This window comes from Hyla sarda, chromosome 2 (genome assembly GCF_029499605.1).
Source record: "Hyla sarda isolate aHylSar1 chromosome 2, aHylSar1.hap1, whole genome shotgun sequence".
Classification (NCBI taxonomy): Eukaryota; Metazoa; Chordata; class Amphibia; order Anura; family Hylidae; genus Hyla; species Hyla sarda.
Window position 1 is genome coordinate 323,399,709 of NC_079190.1, and position 12,934 is coordinate 323,412,642.

Sequence of the window (12,934 nt, forward strand, 5' to 3'; positions counted from 1 at the left end):
ACCAGACCCCTGTTTCTGTCCCTGACCCCTCTATACTCCACCAGACCCCTCTGTCCATCCCTGACCCCTCTTTACTCCACCAGACCCCTGTCTGTTCCTGACCCCTCATTACTCCATCAGACCCCTCTTTCTGTCCCTGACCCCTCTGTACTCCACCAGACCCTCTGTCCGTCCCTGACCTCTCTGTACTCCAACAGACCCCTCTGTCCGTCCCTGACCCCACTGTACTCCACAAGACCCATCTGTCTGTCCCTGACCCCTCTGTACTCCACCAGACCCCTCTGTCTGTCCCAGATCCTTATGTACTCCATCAGACACCTCTGTCCGTTCCTGACCCCTCTGTACTCCACCAGACCCCTCTGTCCATCCCGGATCCCTCTGTACTTCATCAGACCCGTCTATCGCTGACCCCTCTGTTCTCCTGCTGGTGGGGTCATTGTAAGACTTGCATAAATTACATTTCTTATCCTGTATTAATCCTGAGTTATATCCTGTATTATACTCCAGAGCACTGTGTATATACATTACATAACTTATCCTATACTGATGCTAAGTTACATCCTGTATTATACTCCAGAACTGTACTCACTATTCTGCTGAAGGAGTTGCTGTGTACATACTCTACACTTTTGTCCGCCGTGATGTTCCAGGGAGCTCCACTGACCGCTGCTTGCTAGAGCTGCCACTGACACAAGTGGGGTGAGAGAGCCTGCAGCAAGCACAACTTTGGAAGTATAAAAATGCTCCTGCCTCCACTGTTAGGCTATGTTCACACATTTTGCAAACTGCGGGCGCCGGCATAGACATACCTCCGCTAGGACCGAACAGGAATGCGCTGTCTCATAGGCTATGCATTCCGTGCAGAGCCTACAGAAGGAATGGACAAGTTACTTCTTTCTGCAGACACAGAAATCAGAATTTCCATGCCGGAAACATATGGCACAGAAATTCCACTGTGTGCACAACGCAACAGAATCTCGTTGAATTCCGCACAAAAATTTTGACGTGTGAACATAGCCTTGGATAGAAGTATAACTGTTGTAGAATAGTGTGAAGCTCAGGACACTACTGCTCTACACTGACTGCACTAACTACAACAGTATGTTAGTAATATGTATGGTGATAATATTCCTCCTTGTATACTGGTATTATTGGTAGTACTGGTCTCAGTATACAGGTTTTGGTCAGTAACAGTATGATGGGAATATGTATGGTGATAATATTCCTCCTTGCATACTGGTTTTATTGGTAATATTGGTCTCAGTATGCAGGATTTGGTCAGTAACAGTATGATGGTACAGTAAAATCTCCCTTAGCGGATACCTCCCAATAGCGACAGTTTTTAATTCCCCGGCAGAGTCCCATAAGACTTAATGTACACTGCTCAAAAAAATAAAGGGAACAATAAGATAACACATCCTAGATCTGAATGAATGAACTAATCGCATGAAATATTTTCATCTTTAAATATTTGAATGTGCTGACAACAAAATCACACAAAAATTATCAATGGAAATCAAATGTATCAACCCATGGAGGTCTGGATCTTGAGTCACACTCAAAATCAAAGTGGAAAACCACACTACAGGCTAATCCAACTTTGACGTAATGTCCTTAAATCAAGTAAAAAATGAGGCTCAGTAGTGTGTGTGGCCTCCATGTGCCCATATGACCTCCCTACAATGCCTGGGCATGCTCCTGATGAGGAGGCGGATGGTCTCCTGAGGGATGTCCTCCCAGACCTGGACTAAAGCATCCGCCAACTCCTGGACAGTCTGTGGTGCAGGATTTGGCACAATGCACAGGGGAATAAGATGGCACAGGGTATAAAGGGGGTTGAAAGTATATGGGGAGGGATAAGGGGAGATTAAACAACACTGGGAGATTCTACTGTAATATTGCTTTTTATTGTGTTTTATAGGTAATTACACTCTGGAGTGAGTACAGTACAGTATTCCATCGTTTAGGAATTTTGAGCCTTTTTCCCAATAAGGGACATCTCTCAATAGAGGGCGCTTTTTTATTCCCCGTGAGTGTCCGCTATTGGGAGATTCTAATGTAATATGAATGGTGGTTATATTCCTCCTTGTATACTGGTAGTATTGGTAATATTGGTCAGTATACAGGATTTGGTCAGTAACAATATGATGGTATTATGCATGGTGATAATATTTCTCCTTGTATACTGGTATTATTGCTAATATTGGTCACAGTAAAAAGCATTTGGTCAGTAACAGTATGATGGTAATATGTATAGTGATAATATTTTCTCCTTGTATACTGGTGTTATTTGTTAACTATATGATTTTTTTTTAGAGGCATGTGTTTTTATCATGGGAAATTGTCTTACCTTAACAGGCTAGGTTCACACAATGTATTCTCAGGCAAGGCATACAGTGTGGCAAAAAAGTATTTAGTCAGCCACCAATAGTGAAAGTTCTACCATTTAAAAAGGTGAGAGAAGCCTGTAATTTTCACCATAGGTATACCTCAAACTATGAGAGACAATGAGAAAAAAAAATCCATAAAATCACATTGTCTGATTTTTAAAGAATTTATTTGCAAATTATGGTGGAAAATAAGTATTCGGTCACCTAAAACAAGCAAGATTTCTGTCTGTCACAGACCTGTAACTTCTTCTTTAACCTGTTAAGGACCCATGACGTACCGGTATTCTATAACACGGCCTCTAACAACAGCCGGGACCCGTGGCTAATAGCGCGTGGCACTGATCACGGTACCGAGCTTTGCTAACCGGCAAACTGAATCATTGCCGGTTAGCAATGTCCGCGGCAAAATTGCGGCATCCCGAACAGCTGTGAGACAGCAGGAGGGTCCCTTACCTTGCCTCCTTGTGTCCGATCGCCGAATGACTGCTCAGCAGTCAAGGAGCAGTCAAGCGGCAGAATCATTGATCAATGGTTTCCTATGAGAAACCATTGATCAACGTAAAAGATCAGTGTGTTCAGTGTTATAGTCCCCTATGGGAGCTATAACATTGCAAAAAAAAAAGTGAAAAAAACCAAAACTGAATAAAGATCATTTAACCCCTTCCCTAATAAAAGTTTGAATCCACCCCCCTTTTCCCATTTAAAAAAAAATCCAGTGTAAATTAAAAAAAATAATAAACCTATGTGGTATCGCCATGTGCCGAAATGTCCGAATTTTAAAAATATATCGTTAATTAAACCGCACGGTCAATGGCGTATGCGCAAAAAAATTCCAAAGTCCAGAATAGTGTATTTTGGTCACTTTTTATATCAGCAAAAAATGAACCCTCATACTGCCCCATATGCGGAAAAATAAAAAAGTTATAGGGGTCAGAAGATAACAATTTTAAACGTATACATTTTCCTGCATGTAGTTATAAATTTTTCCACAAAATCAAACCTACATAAGTAGGGTATCATTTTAATCATATGAACCTACAGAATAAAGAGAAGGTATCATTTTTACCGAACAATGTACTGTGTAGAAACAGAAGCCCCCAAATTAACATAATGGCGTTTGTTTATTTTTTTCAATTTTGTCTCACAATGATTTTTTTCCGTTTCTCTAGTTTTTTGGGTACAATTACTGACATGATTACAAAGTAGAATTGGTGGCACAAAAAATAAGCCATCATATGGATTTTTAGGTGCAAAATTGAAAGCGTTATGATTTTTTAAAGGTAAGGAGGAAAAAATGAAAATGCAAAAACGGAAAAACCCTGGGTCCTTAAGGGGATTAAGAGTCTCCTCTGTCCTCCACTCGTTACCTGTATTAATGGCACCTGTTTGAACTTGTTACCAGTATAAAAGACACCTGTCCACAACCTCAAACAGTCACACTCCAAACTCTGCTATGGCCAAGACCAAAGAGCTGTCGAAGGACACCAGAAACAAAATTGTAGACCTGCATTAGGCTAGTACGACTGAATCTGCAATAGGCAAGCAAGGAAGTAAAGAAATAAACTGTGGAAGAAATTATTAGAAAATAAAAGACCACTGATAATCTCCCTCGATCTGGGGCTTCATGCAAGATCTCACCCCGTGGTGTCAAAATGATCACAAGAACGGTGAGCAAAAATCCCAGAACCACGCGGAGGGACCTAGTGAATGACCTGCAGAGAGCTGGGACCAAAGTAACAAAGGCTACCATCAGTAACACACTATGCCGCCAGGGACTCAAATCATGCAGTGCCAGACGTGTCCCATTTGCTTGCCAGTACATGTCCGGGCCCGTCTGAAGTTTACTAGAGAGCATTTGGATAATCCAGAATAGTATTGGGAGAATGTCATATGGTAATTTGAAACCAAGAACTTTTTGGTAAAAACTCAACTCTTTGTATTTGGAGGAGAAAGAATGTTGAGTTGCATCCAAAGGACACCATACCTACTGTGAAGCATGGGGGTGGAAATATCATGCTTTGGGGCTGTTTTTCTGCTAAGGGACCACGACAACTGATCTGTGTAAAGGAAAGAATAAATAGGGCTATGTATTGTGAGATTTTGAGTGAAAACCTCCTTCCATCAGCAAGGGCATTGAAGATGAAACGTGGCTGGGTCTTCCAGCATGACAATGATCCCAAATACACCGCCTGGGCAACGAAGGAGTAGCTTTGTAAGAAGCATTTTTCAAGGTCCTGGAGTGGCCTAGCCAGTCTCCAGATCACAACCCCATAGAAAACCTTTGGATGGAGTTGAAAGTCCGTTTTGCCCTGTGACAGCCCCAAAACATCACTGCTCTAGAGGAGATCTGAATGGAGGAATGGGCCAAAATACCAGCAATAGTGTGTGAAGACTTGGCCTCTGTTTGACCTCTGTCATTGCCAACAAAGGGTATATAACAAAGTATTGAGATTAACTTTTGTTATTGACCAAATACTTATTTTCCACCATAATTTGCAAATAAATTCTTTAAAAATCAGACAATGTGATTTTATGGATTTTTTTTTCTCATTATGTCTATCATAGTTGAGGTATACCTATGATGAAAATTACAGGCCTCTCTCATCTTTTTAAGTGGGAGAACTTGCACATTTGGTGGCTGACTAAATACTTTTTTGCCCCACTGTATTTCAATATCAAAAATGTTACTTATCAAAAATGTAACATGTGACTTTTTTAAACGGCAATAAAAAATTTGTCCTTTTTTACATATTGTGTACACAGACATCTGCTTTCCCATACACTTACGTTAAGCACATTAATATTAACCCCTTAGGGACTCAGACCATTTTCACTTTAAAGGGGTACTCTAGGGAACTTAAGAAAATAAAATGCTTCAAAGCCTCCACAGTACCTTGTCTGTGCAGTTTACCTTCGATTCCACCTGCTCCTGTGGCCCCTGGTGTCCTCTGAGACTTTTTATATTTTGTCTCCCCCAAGCTTGGCTGTAAAACTACAACTCCCAGCAGTCAGTGCGGCTGGCACAAAACAAGCCCTTAAATGGGTCTTTAGGTGCAAAAACTTTAGATTTTGCACCTACAGATCCATATAAGGGCTTGTTTTTTGCATCACCAATTGTACTTTGTTATTATATCACTTATTTTATAATAAAACCTGTGGCGAAAAAAAAATTATTTGTGGGATGAAATTTAAAAAAAAAACGCCATTTTGTAAATTTGGGGGGCTCCCGTTTCTACGCAGTGCACTTTTCGATAAAAATCACACCTTATCTTTATTCTGTAGGTCTATATAGTCCATATAAGGATACCCAATTTATGTAGGTTTTATTTTTATTTTAATACTTATAATTTATACTTATAATAACTTATAATTATAAAATTATAAACAAAATTAATATGTTTGAAATTTTCCTTATCTGACCACTATAACTTTTTTATTGTTCCGCATATGGGGCAGTATGAGGGCTAAATTTTTGCGCCATCGTCTGTAGTTTTTATCGGTACCATTTTTGTTTTGATGGGACTTTTTAATCGCTTTTTATTAATATTTTTATGGCATATGAAGTGACCAAAAATGCACAATTTTGGACTTTGGTATATATATTTTTTTACGTTGTACGCCATCGACCGTGTGGTTTAGCTAACCTGATATTTTAATAGTTCAGACATTTACGCATGCGGGGATACCACATATGATTATTTCTATTTTTTTACACTATTTTATTTAAAAAAAAATGGGAAAAGGGGGGTGATTTAAACTTTTAATAGGGAAGGGGTTAATGAACTTTCATTAAACATTTTTTTTTTACATTTTGCACTATTTTTTTTTTTGCCCCCATAGGGGGTACAACATGCAATCTTTCTTACACTGATCAATGCTATGCCATAGCATAGCATTGATCAGTGTTACTGGCGCTTTGCTGCTTCTGCCTGCTGAGCAGGCATGGAGCAGTAGATCGCTGATCGGACGACGGAAAGGCAGGTAAGCACCCTCCCATCCTCTGGTAAGCTGACCAGGACATCGCGATTTTGTTGCAATAGTCCCGATCAGCTCCTCTGAGCTGCCAGGATTCTTTCACTTTAGACGCCACGATCAACTTTGATCGCGGCATCTAAAGGGTTGATGCCGTGCCCGGCATTAGCCTTGGGTCCTGGCTGCACGTAGCAACCGGGACCCACCAGGTTTAACCCGTTCTCCGCTGTCAGAACGGTTTCAACCCACTAAGGGGGAACAGGGCATACAGGTATGTCCTGTGTCCTTAAGGACCTGGGATGCAGGGTGTACCTGTAAGCCCTGCGTCTCCAAGAGGTTAAAAATATGAACACAGTCTTTCCATGATTTTGCGGACGCATTTGAAAAAAAAAATAATGAAGTACACCTAAAATACACTGTGTGACCATAGCATTTATTTATTTTTTTGTCCATTATGTATCCTATTATACCCAACTATGATTAACATTTGGCCCCTCGCATTTGTGGCTCTGCCTTCACATAGCCACACCCACCAATGGCTAAAATGGGCTGCTAATTCAAAAATGCCCGGGCCTATTTTGGGTTCCAGTCCGGCCCTTTTAAGAGCTACCCAGTCCCCTTCTAAGCTATTTGACAGCTCTAGCTATAGGAGGAGCTGGGAAAACACAATTCAAAAAACTTTGTGCTTTTTTTCTTCGTTTAGACATATTTGTTCTACAATGTCATATAATTGATGGTACAGGTTGTGGATTACCTTTCTCTTTAATTAACACAATGAGCTGACAACAATGAAATATAAACAATGTTTCCCAGTTTGTAACTTAGAACCACTATGGGCAGGATTTAAAGGATTGGTATATGCAGCAGTACTTGATATATCCTCCAGTTCAACTAGGCCTAAGGCCTGAATTCTCCCAACCTTTAAGAAATGTCCAGATCATTTGCAGCAAACATTGCAGCAAAGTGTCCTCTGTCTTTAGTATCAGAAGCTGTAAAGGTCAATAGATCATAGGAATGAAGTATGGCAAAATTCAGTAGCCACTCTTATCCCGGCAAATACTGTACTCTTCTTATCACCTATGTTATTGTATCAGTGTCACGACTCGGCTGGCTGGAGGTGGATCCTCTGTGCCAGAGAGGGATTGGCGTGGACCGTGCTGGTGGACCGGTTCTAAGTTGCTACTGGTATTCACCAGAGCCCGCCGCAAAGCGGGATGGTCTTGCAGCGGCGGTAGCAACCAGGTCGTATCCACCAGCAACGGCTCAGCCTCTCTGACTGCTGAAGATAGGCGCGGTACAAGGGAGAAGACAAGAGCAAGGTCGGACGTAGCAGAAGGTCAGGGCAGGTAGCAAGAATCGTAGTCAGGGGCAACGGCAGGAGGTCTGGAACACAGGCTAGGAACACACAAGGGAACGCTTTCACTGGCACAATGGCAACAAGATCCGGCGAGGGAGTGCAGGGGAAGTGAGGTATAAGTAGGGAGTGCACAGGTGAGAATACTGATTAGGCCTGCTGCGCCAATCAGTGGCGCAGCGGGCCTTTAAATGGCAGAGACCCGGCGCGCGCGCGCCCTAAGGAGCGGGGCCGCGCGCCGGGACAACACAGACGGGGAACGGGTCAGGTACGGGAGCCGAGATGCGCATCGCGAGCGGGCGCGTCCCGCATCGCGAATCGCATCCCGGCTGGGAGTAATATCGCAGCGCACCCGGTCAGCAGGTCTGACCGGGGCGCTGCGAATGAGAGAACGCTGCGAGCGCTCCGGGGAGGAGCGGGGACCCGGAGCGCTCGGCGTAACAGTACCCCCCCCCTTGGGTCTCCCCCTCTTTTTGGAGCCTGAGAACCTGAGGATAAGACTTTTGTCCAGGATGTTGTCCTCAGGTTCCCAGGATCTCTCCTCAGGGCCGCAATTCTCCCAGTCGACCAAGAAGAATCTTTTACCTCTGACCGTTTTGGATGCTAGAATCTCCTTCACAGAAAAGACGTCAGAAGATCCGGAAACTGGAGTGGGAGAAACAACTTTGGGAGAGAAGCGGTTAAGGATGAGTGGTTTAAGGAGAGAGACATGGAAGGCATTGGGAATACGGAGAGAAGGAGGAAGAAGGAGTTTGTAAGAGACAGGGTTGATCTGGCACTTGATTTTGAAAGGACCAAGATAGCGTGGTCCCAGTTTGTAACTGGGGACACGAAAGCGGACATATTTAGCGGAGAGCCATACCTTGTCTCCGGGAGCAAAAATGGGGGGAGTTCTTCTTTTTTTATCAGCAAATCTTTTCATCCGGGATGAAGCCTGTAAAAGAGAATTTTGGGTCTCTTTCCATATGGTGGAAAGATCACGAGTCACTTCATCCACAGCGGGCAAACCAGAGGGCAAGGGAGTAGGGAGGGGGGAAGAGGGTGACGGCCGTACACCACGAAAAATGGGGACTTGGCAGAAGATTCGGAGACTCTGAAGTTGTATGAGAATTCGGCCCATGGTAGAAGATCTGCCCAGTCATCCTGGCGGGAGGAAACAAAATGCCGTAAATAGTCACCCAGGACCTGATTAACTCTTTCTACTTGCCCATTGGATTGGGGATGATAAGAAGAAGAGAAGTTTAATTTGATCTTGAGCTGTTTACAGAGGGCCCTCCAGAATTTAGACACGAATTGGACGCCTCTATCTGAGACGATATGCGTGGGCAAACCGTGAAGGCGAAAAATGTGTACAAAAAATTGCTTTGCCAACTGAGGCGCTGAAGGAAGACCAGGAAGAGGAATAAAATGTGCCATCTTGGAAAATCGATCAACGACCACCCAAACAACTGTGTTGCCACGGGATGAGGGCAAGTCCGTAATAAAGTCCATACCAATCTGTGACCAAGGCTGTTCAGGAACAGGCAGAGGATGAAGGAGACCAGCAGGCTTCTGGTGAGGAGTCTTATCCCGGGCACAGACAGTACAGGCCCGCACGAAATCAATAACATCAGTCTCCAGAGTCGGCCACCAATAAAATCGAGAGATGAGTTGCAAGGATTTTTTGATGCCCACATGGCCTTTGAGGTGGGAGGAGTGTCCCCATTTGAGAATCCCGAGACGCTGGCGTGGAGAAACGAAGGTCTTCCCTGGAGGAGTTTGCCTGATGGAAGCTGGAGAAGTGGAGATCAGACAGTCCGGAGGAATGATGTGTTGCGGAGAGACCTCTACTTCAGAGGCATCAGAAGAACGAGAGAGGGCATCGGCCCTAATGTTCTTGTCAGCAGGGCGAAAATGGATTTCAAAGTTAAAACGGGCAAAGAACAACGACCACCTAGCCTGGCGAGGGTTCAGTCGTTGGGCAGACTGGAGGTAGGAGAGATTCTTGTGATCAGTGTATATGATAACTGGAAATTTTGATCCCTCCAGCAGGTGCCTCCATTCCTCAAGCGCCAATTTAATGGCCAGTAGTTCTCGATCCCCGATGGAATAGTTTCTCTCCGCCGGGGAGAAGGTTCTAGAAAAAAAAAACACAAGTCACAGCATGCCCGGAAGAATTTTTTTGTAGAAGGACAGCTCCAGCTCCCACTGAGGAGGCATCTACCTCCAATAGGAAGGGTTTAGATGGGTCAGGTCTGGAGAGCACGGGAGCGGAAGAAAAGGCAGACTTGAGATGTTTAAATGCGTCTTCCGCTTGGGGGGACCAGGACTTGGGATTGGCATTTTTCTTGGTTAAAGCCACGATAGGAGCCACAATAGTGGAAAAGTGTGGAATAAACTGTCTGTAATAATTGGCGAACCCCAAAAAACTTTGGATAGCACGGAGTCCGGAGGGGCGTGGCCAATCTAAGACGGCAGAGAGTTTATCTGGGTCCATTTGTAGTCCCTGGCCAGAGACCAAGTATCCTAGGAAAGGAAGAGATTGACATTGAAAGAGACATTTCTCCATTTTGGCATAAAGTTGATTGTCACGAAGTCTCTGAAGAACCATGCGGACATGCTGGCGGTGTTCTTCTAAGTTAGCAGAAAAAATCAGAATATCGTCCAGATAAACCACAACACAGGAATATAGGAGATCACGAAAAATTTCATTAACAAAGTCTTGGAAGACGGCAGGGGCGTTGCATAGGCCAAAGGGCATGACCAGATACTCAAAGTGTCCATCTCTGGTGTTAAATGCGGTCTTCCAGTCGTCCCCCTCCCTGATGCGGATGAGATTATAAGCACCTTTTAAGTCCAGTTTGGTAAAGATGTGGGCACCTTGTAAGTGATCAAAGAGTTCCGAGATAAGAGGTAAGGGGTAGCGTTTTTTTGCCGTGATTTTATTAAGTCCGCGGTAATCAATACAAGGACGTAGGGAGCCATCTTTTTTGGACACAAAAAAAAATCCAGCTCCGGCAGGAGTGGAGGACTTGCGGATAAACCCCTTTTTTAAATTCTCCTGGATGTACTCCGACATGGCAAGGGTCTCTGGAGCAGACAGAGGATAGATTCTGCCCCGGGGTGGGGTAGTACCCGGGAGGAGGTCAATAGGACAGTCATAAGGCCTGTGAGGAGGCAAAGTCTCAGTTTGCTTTTTGCAAAAAACGTCAGAATAGTCCATATAAGCCTTAGGAAGACCGGATACAGGGGGAACCACAGGGTCACGGCAAGGAGTACTGGGCACCGATTTAAGACAGTCCTTGTGACAAGAAGTACCCCAGTTCTTGATTTCTCCTGTGGACCAATCAAGGGTTGGGGAATGGCGTTGAAGCCACGGTAATCCAAGAAGAATTTCAGAAGTGCAGTTGGAGAGGACCAAAAATTCAATTTTTTCGTGATGAGGTCCGATGCACATTAGGATAGGTTCCGTGCGGTAACGCACGGTACAGTCCAATCTTTCATTGTTAACAGAATTGATGTAGAGGGGTCTGGCGAGACTGGTCACCGGGATGTTGAACCTGTTGATGAGAGAGGCCAAAATAAAATTTCCTGCAGATCCGGAATCCAAGAAGGCCGTAGCAGAGAAGGAGAAGGTAGAGGAAGATATCCGCACAGGCACAGTAAGGCGTGGAGAAGCAGAGTAGACATCAAGAACTGTCTCATCTTTGTGCGGAGTCAGCATACGTCTTTCCAGGCGGGGAGGACGGATAGGACAATCTTTCAAGAAGTGTTCGGTACCGGCACAGTACAGGCATAGGTTCTCCATGCGGCGTCGTGTCCTCTCTTGAGGTGTCAAGCGAGACCGGTCAACTTGCATAGCCTCCACGGCGGGAGGCACAGGAACGGATTGCAGAGGACCAGAGGAGAGAGGAGCCGGGGAGAGAAACCGCCTCGTGCGAACAAAGTCCATATCCTGGCGGAGCTCCTGACGCCTTTCGGAAAAACGCATGTCAATGCGGGTGGCAAGATGAATAAGTTCATGCAGGTTAGCAGGAATTTCTCGTGCGGCCAGCACATCTTTAATGTTGCTGGATAGGCCTTTTTTAAAGGTCGCGCAGAGGGCCTCATTATTCCAGGATAATTCGGAGGCAAGAGTACGGAATTGGATGGCGTACTCGCCAACAGAAGTATTACCCTGGACCAGGTTCAGCAGGGCAGTCTCAGCAGAAGAGGCTCGGGCAGGTTCCTCAAAGACACTTCGGATCTCCGTGAAGAAGGAGTGTACAGAGGCAGTGACGGGGTCATTGCGGTCCCAGAGCGGTGTGGCCCATGACAGAGCTTTCCCAGACAGAAGGCTGACTACGAAAGCCACCTTAGACCTTTCAGTTGGAAACTGGTCCGACATCATCTCCAAGTGCAGGGAACATTGCGAAAGAAAGCCACGGCAAAACTTAGAGTCCCCATCAAATTTATCCGGCAAGGATAATCGTAAGCCGGAAGCGGCCACTCGCTGCGGAGGAGGTGCAGGAGCTGGCGGAGGAGATTGTTGCTGGAGCTGTGGTAATAGCTGCTGTAGCATCACGGTCAGTTGAGACAGCTGGTGACCTTGTTGCGCTATCTGTTGCGACTGCTGGGCGACCACCGTGGTGAGGTCGGCGACAACTGGCAGTGGGACTTCAGCGGGATCCATGGCCGGATCTACTGTCACGACTCGGCTGGCTGGAGGTGGATCCTCTGTGCCAGAGAGGGATTGGCGTGGACCGTGCTGGTGGACCGGTTCTAAGTTGCTACTGGTATTCACCAGAGCCCGCCGCAAAGCGGGATGGTCTTGCAGCGGCGATAGCAACCAGGTCGTATCCACCAGCAACGGCTCAACCTCTCTGACTGCTGAAGATAGGCGCGGTACAAGGGAGAAGACAAGAGCAAGGTCGGACGTAGCAGAAGGTCAGGGCAGGCAGCAAGGATCGTAGTCAGGGGCAATGGCAGGAGGTCTGGAACACAGGCTAGGAACACACAAGGGAACGCTTTCACTGGCACAATGGCAACAAGATCCGGCGAGGGAGTGCAGGGGAAGTGAGTTATAAGTAGGGAGTGCACAGGTGAGAATACTGATTAGGCCTGCTGCGCCAATCAGTGGCGCAGCGGCCCTTTAAATGGCAGAGACCCGGCGCGCGCGCGCCCTAAGGAGCGGGGCCGCGCGCGACGGGACAACACAGACGGGGAACGGGTCAGGTACGGGAGCCGAGATGCGCATCGC

At 45.5% G+C, this 12,934-nt stretch overlaps 1 protein-coding gene across 6 annotated transcripts in view; it reads right to left on the reverse strand.

Moving 5' to 3' along the window:
- Nucleotides 1-12,934, reverse strand: part of GNAT2 (G protein subunit alpha transducin 2) — a 70,543-nt gene that overhangs the window by 34,917 nt on the left and 22,692 nt on the right. The window contains exon 1 of one of the 6 annotated variants that reach the window (XM_056557895.1): nt 7,282-7,318. The exons of the other annotated variants lie outside the window; for them this stretch is intronic. Coding sequence (XP_056413870.1) covers nt 7,282-7,303 — 22 coding nt within the window. The 5' untranslated portion in view covers nt 7,304-7,318. Of the gene's footprint in view, nt 1-7,281; nt 7,319-12,934 lie in introns of those variants that run through there. 6 annotated transcript variants of the gene reach the window in all.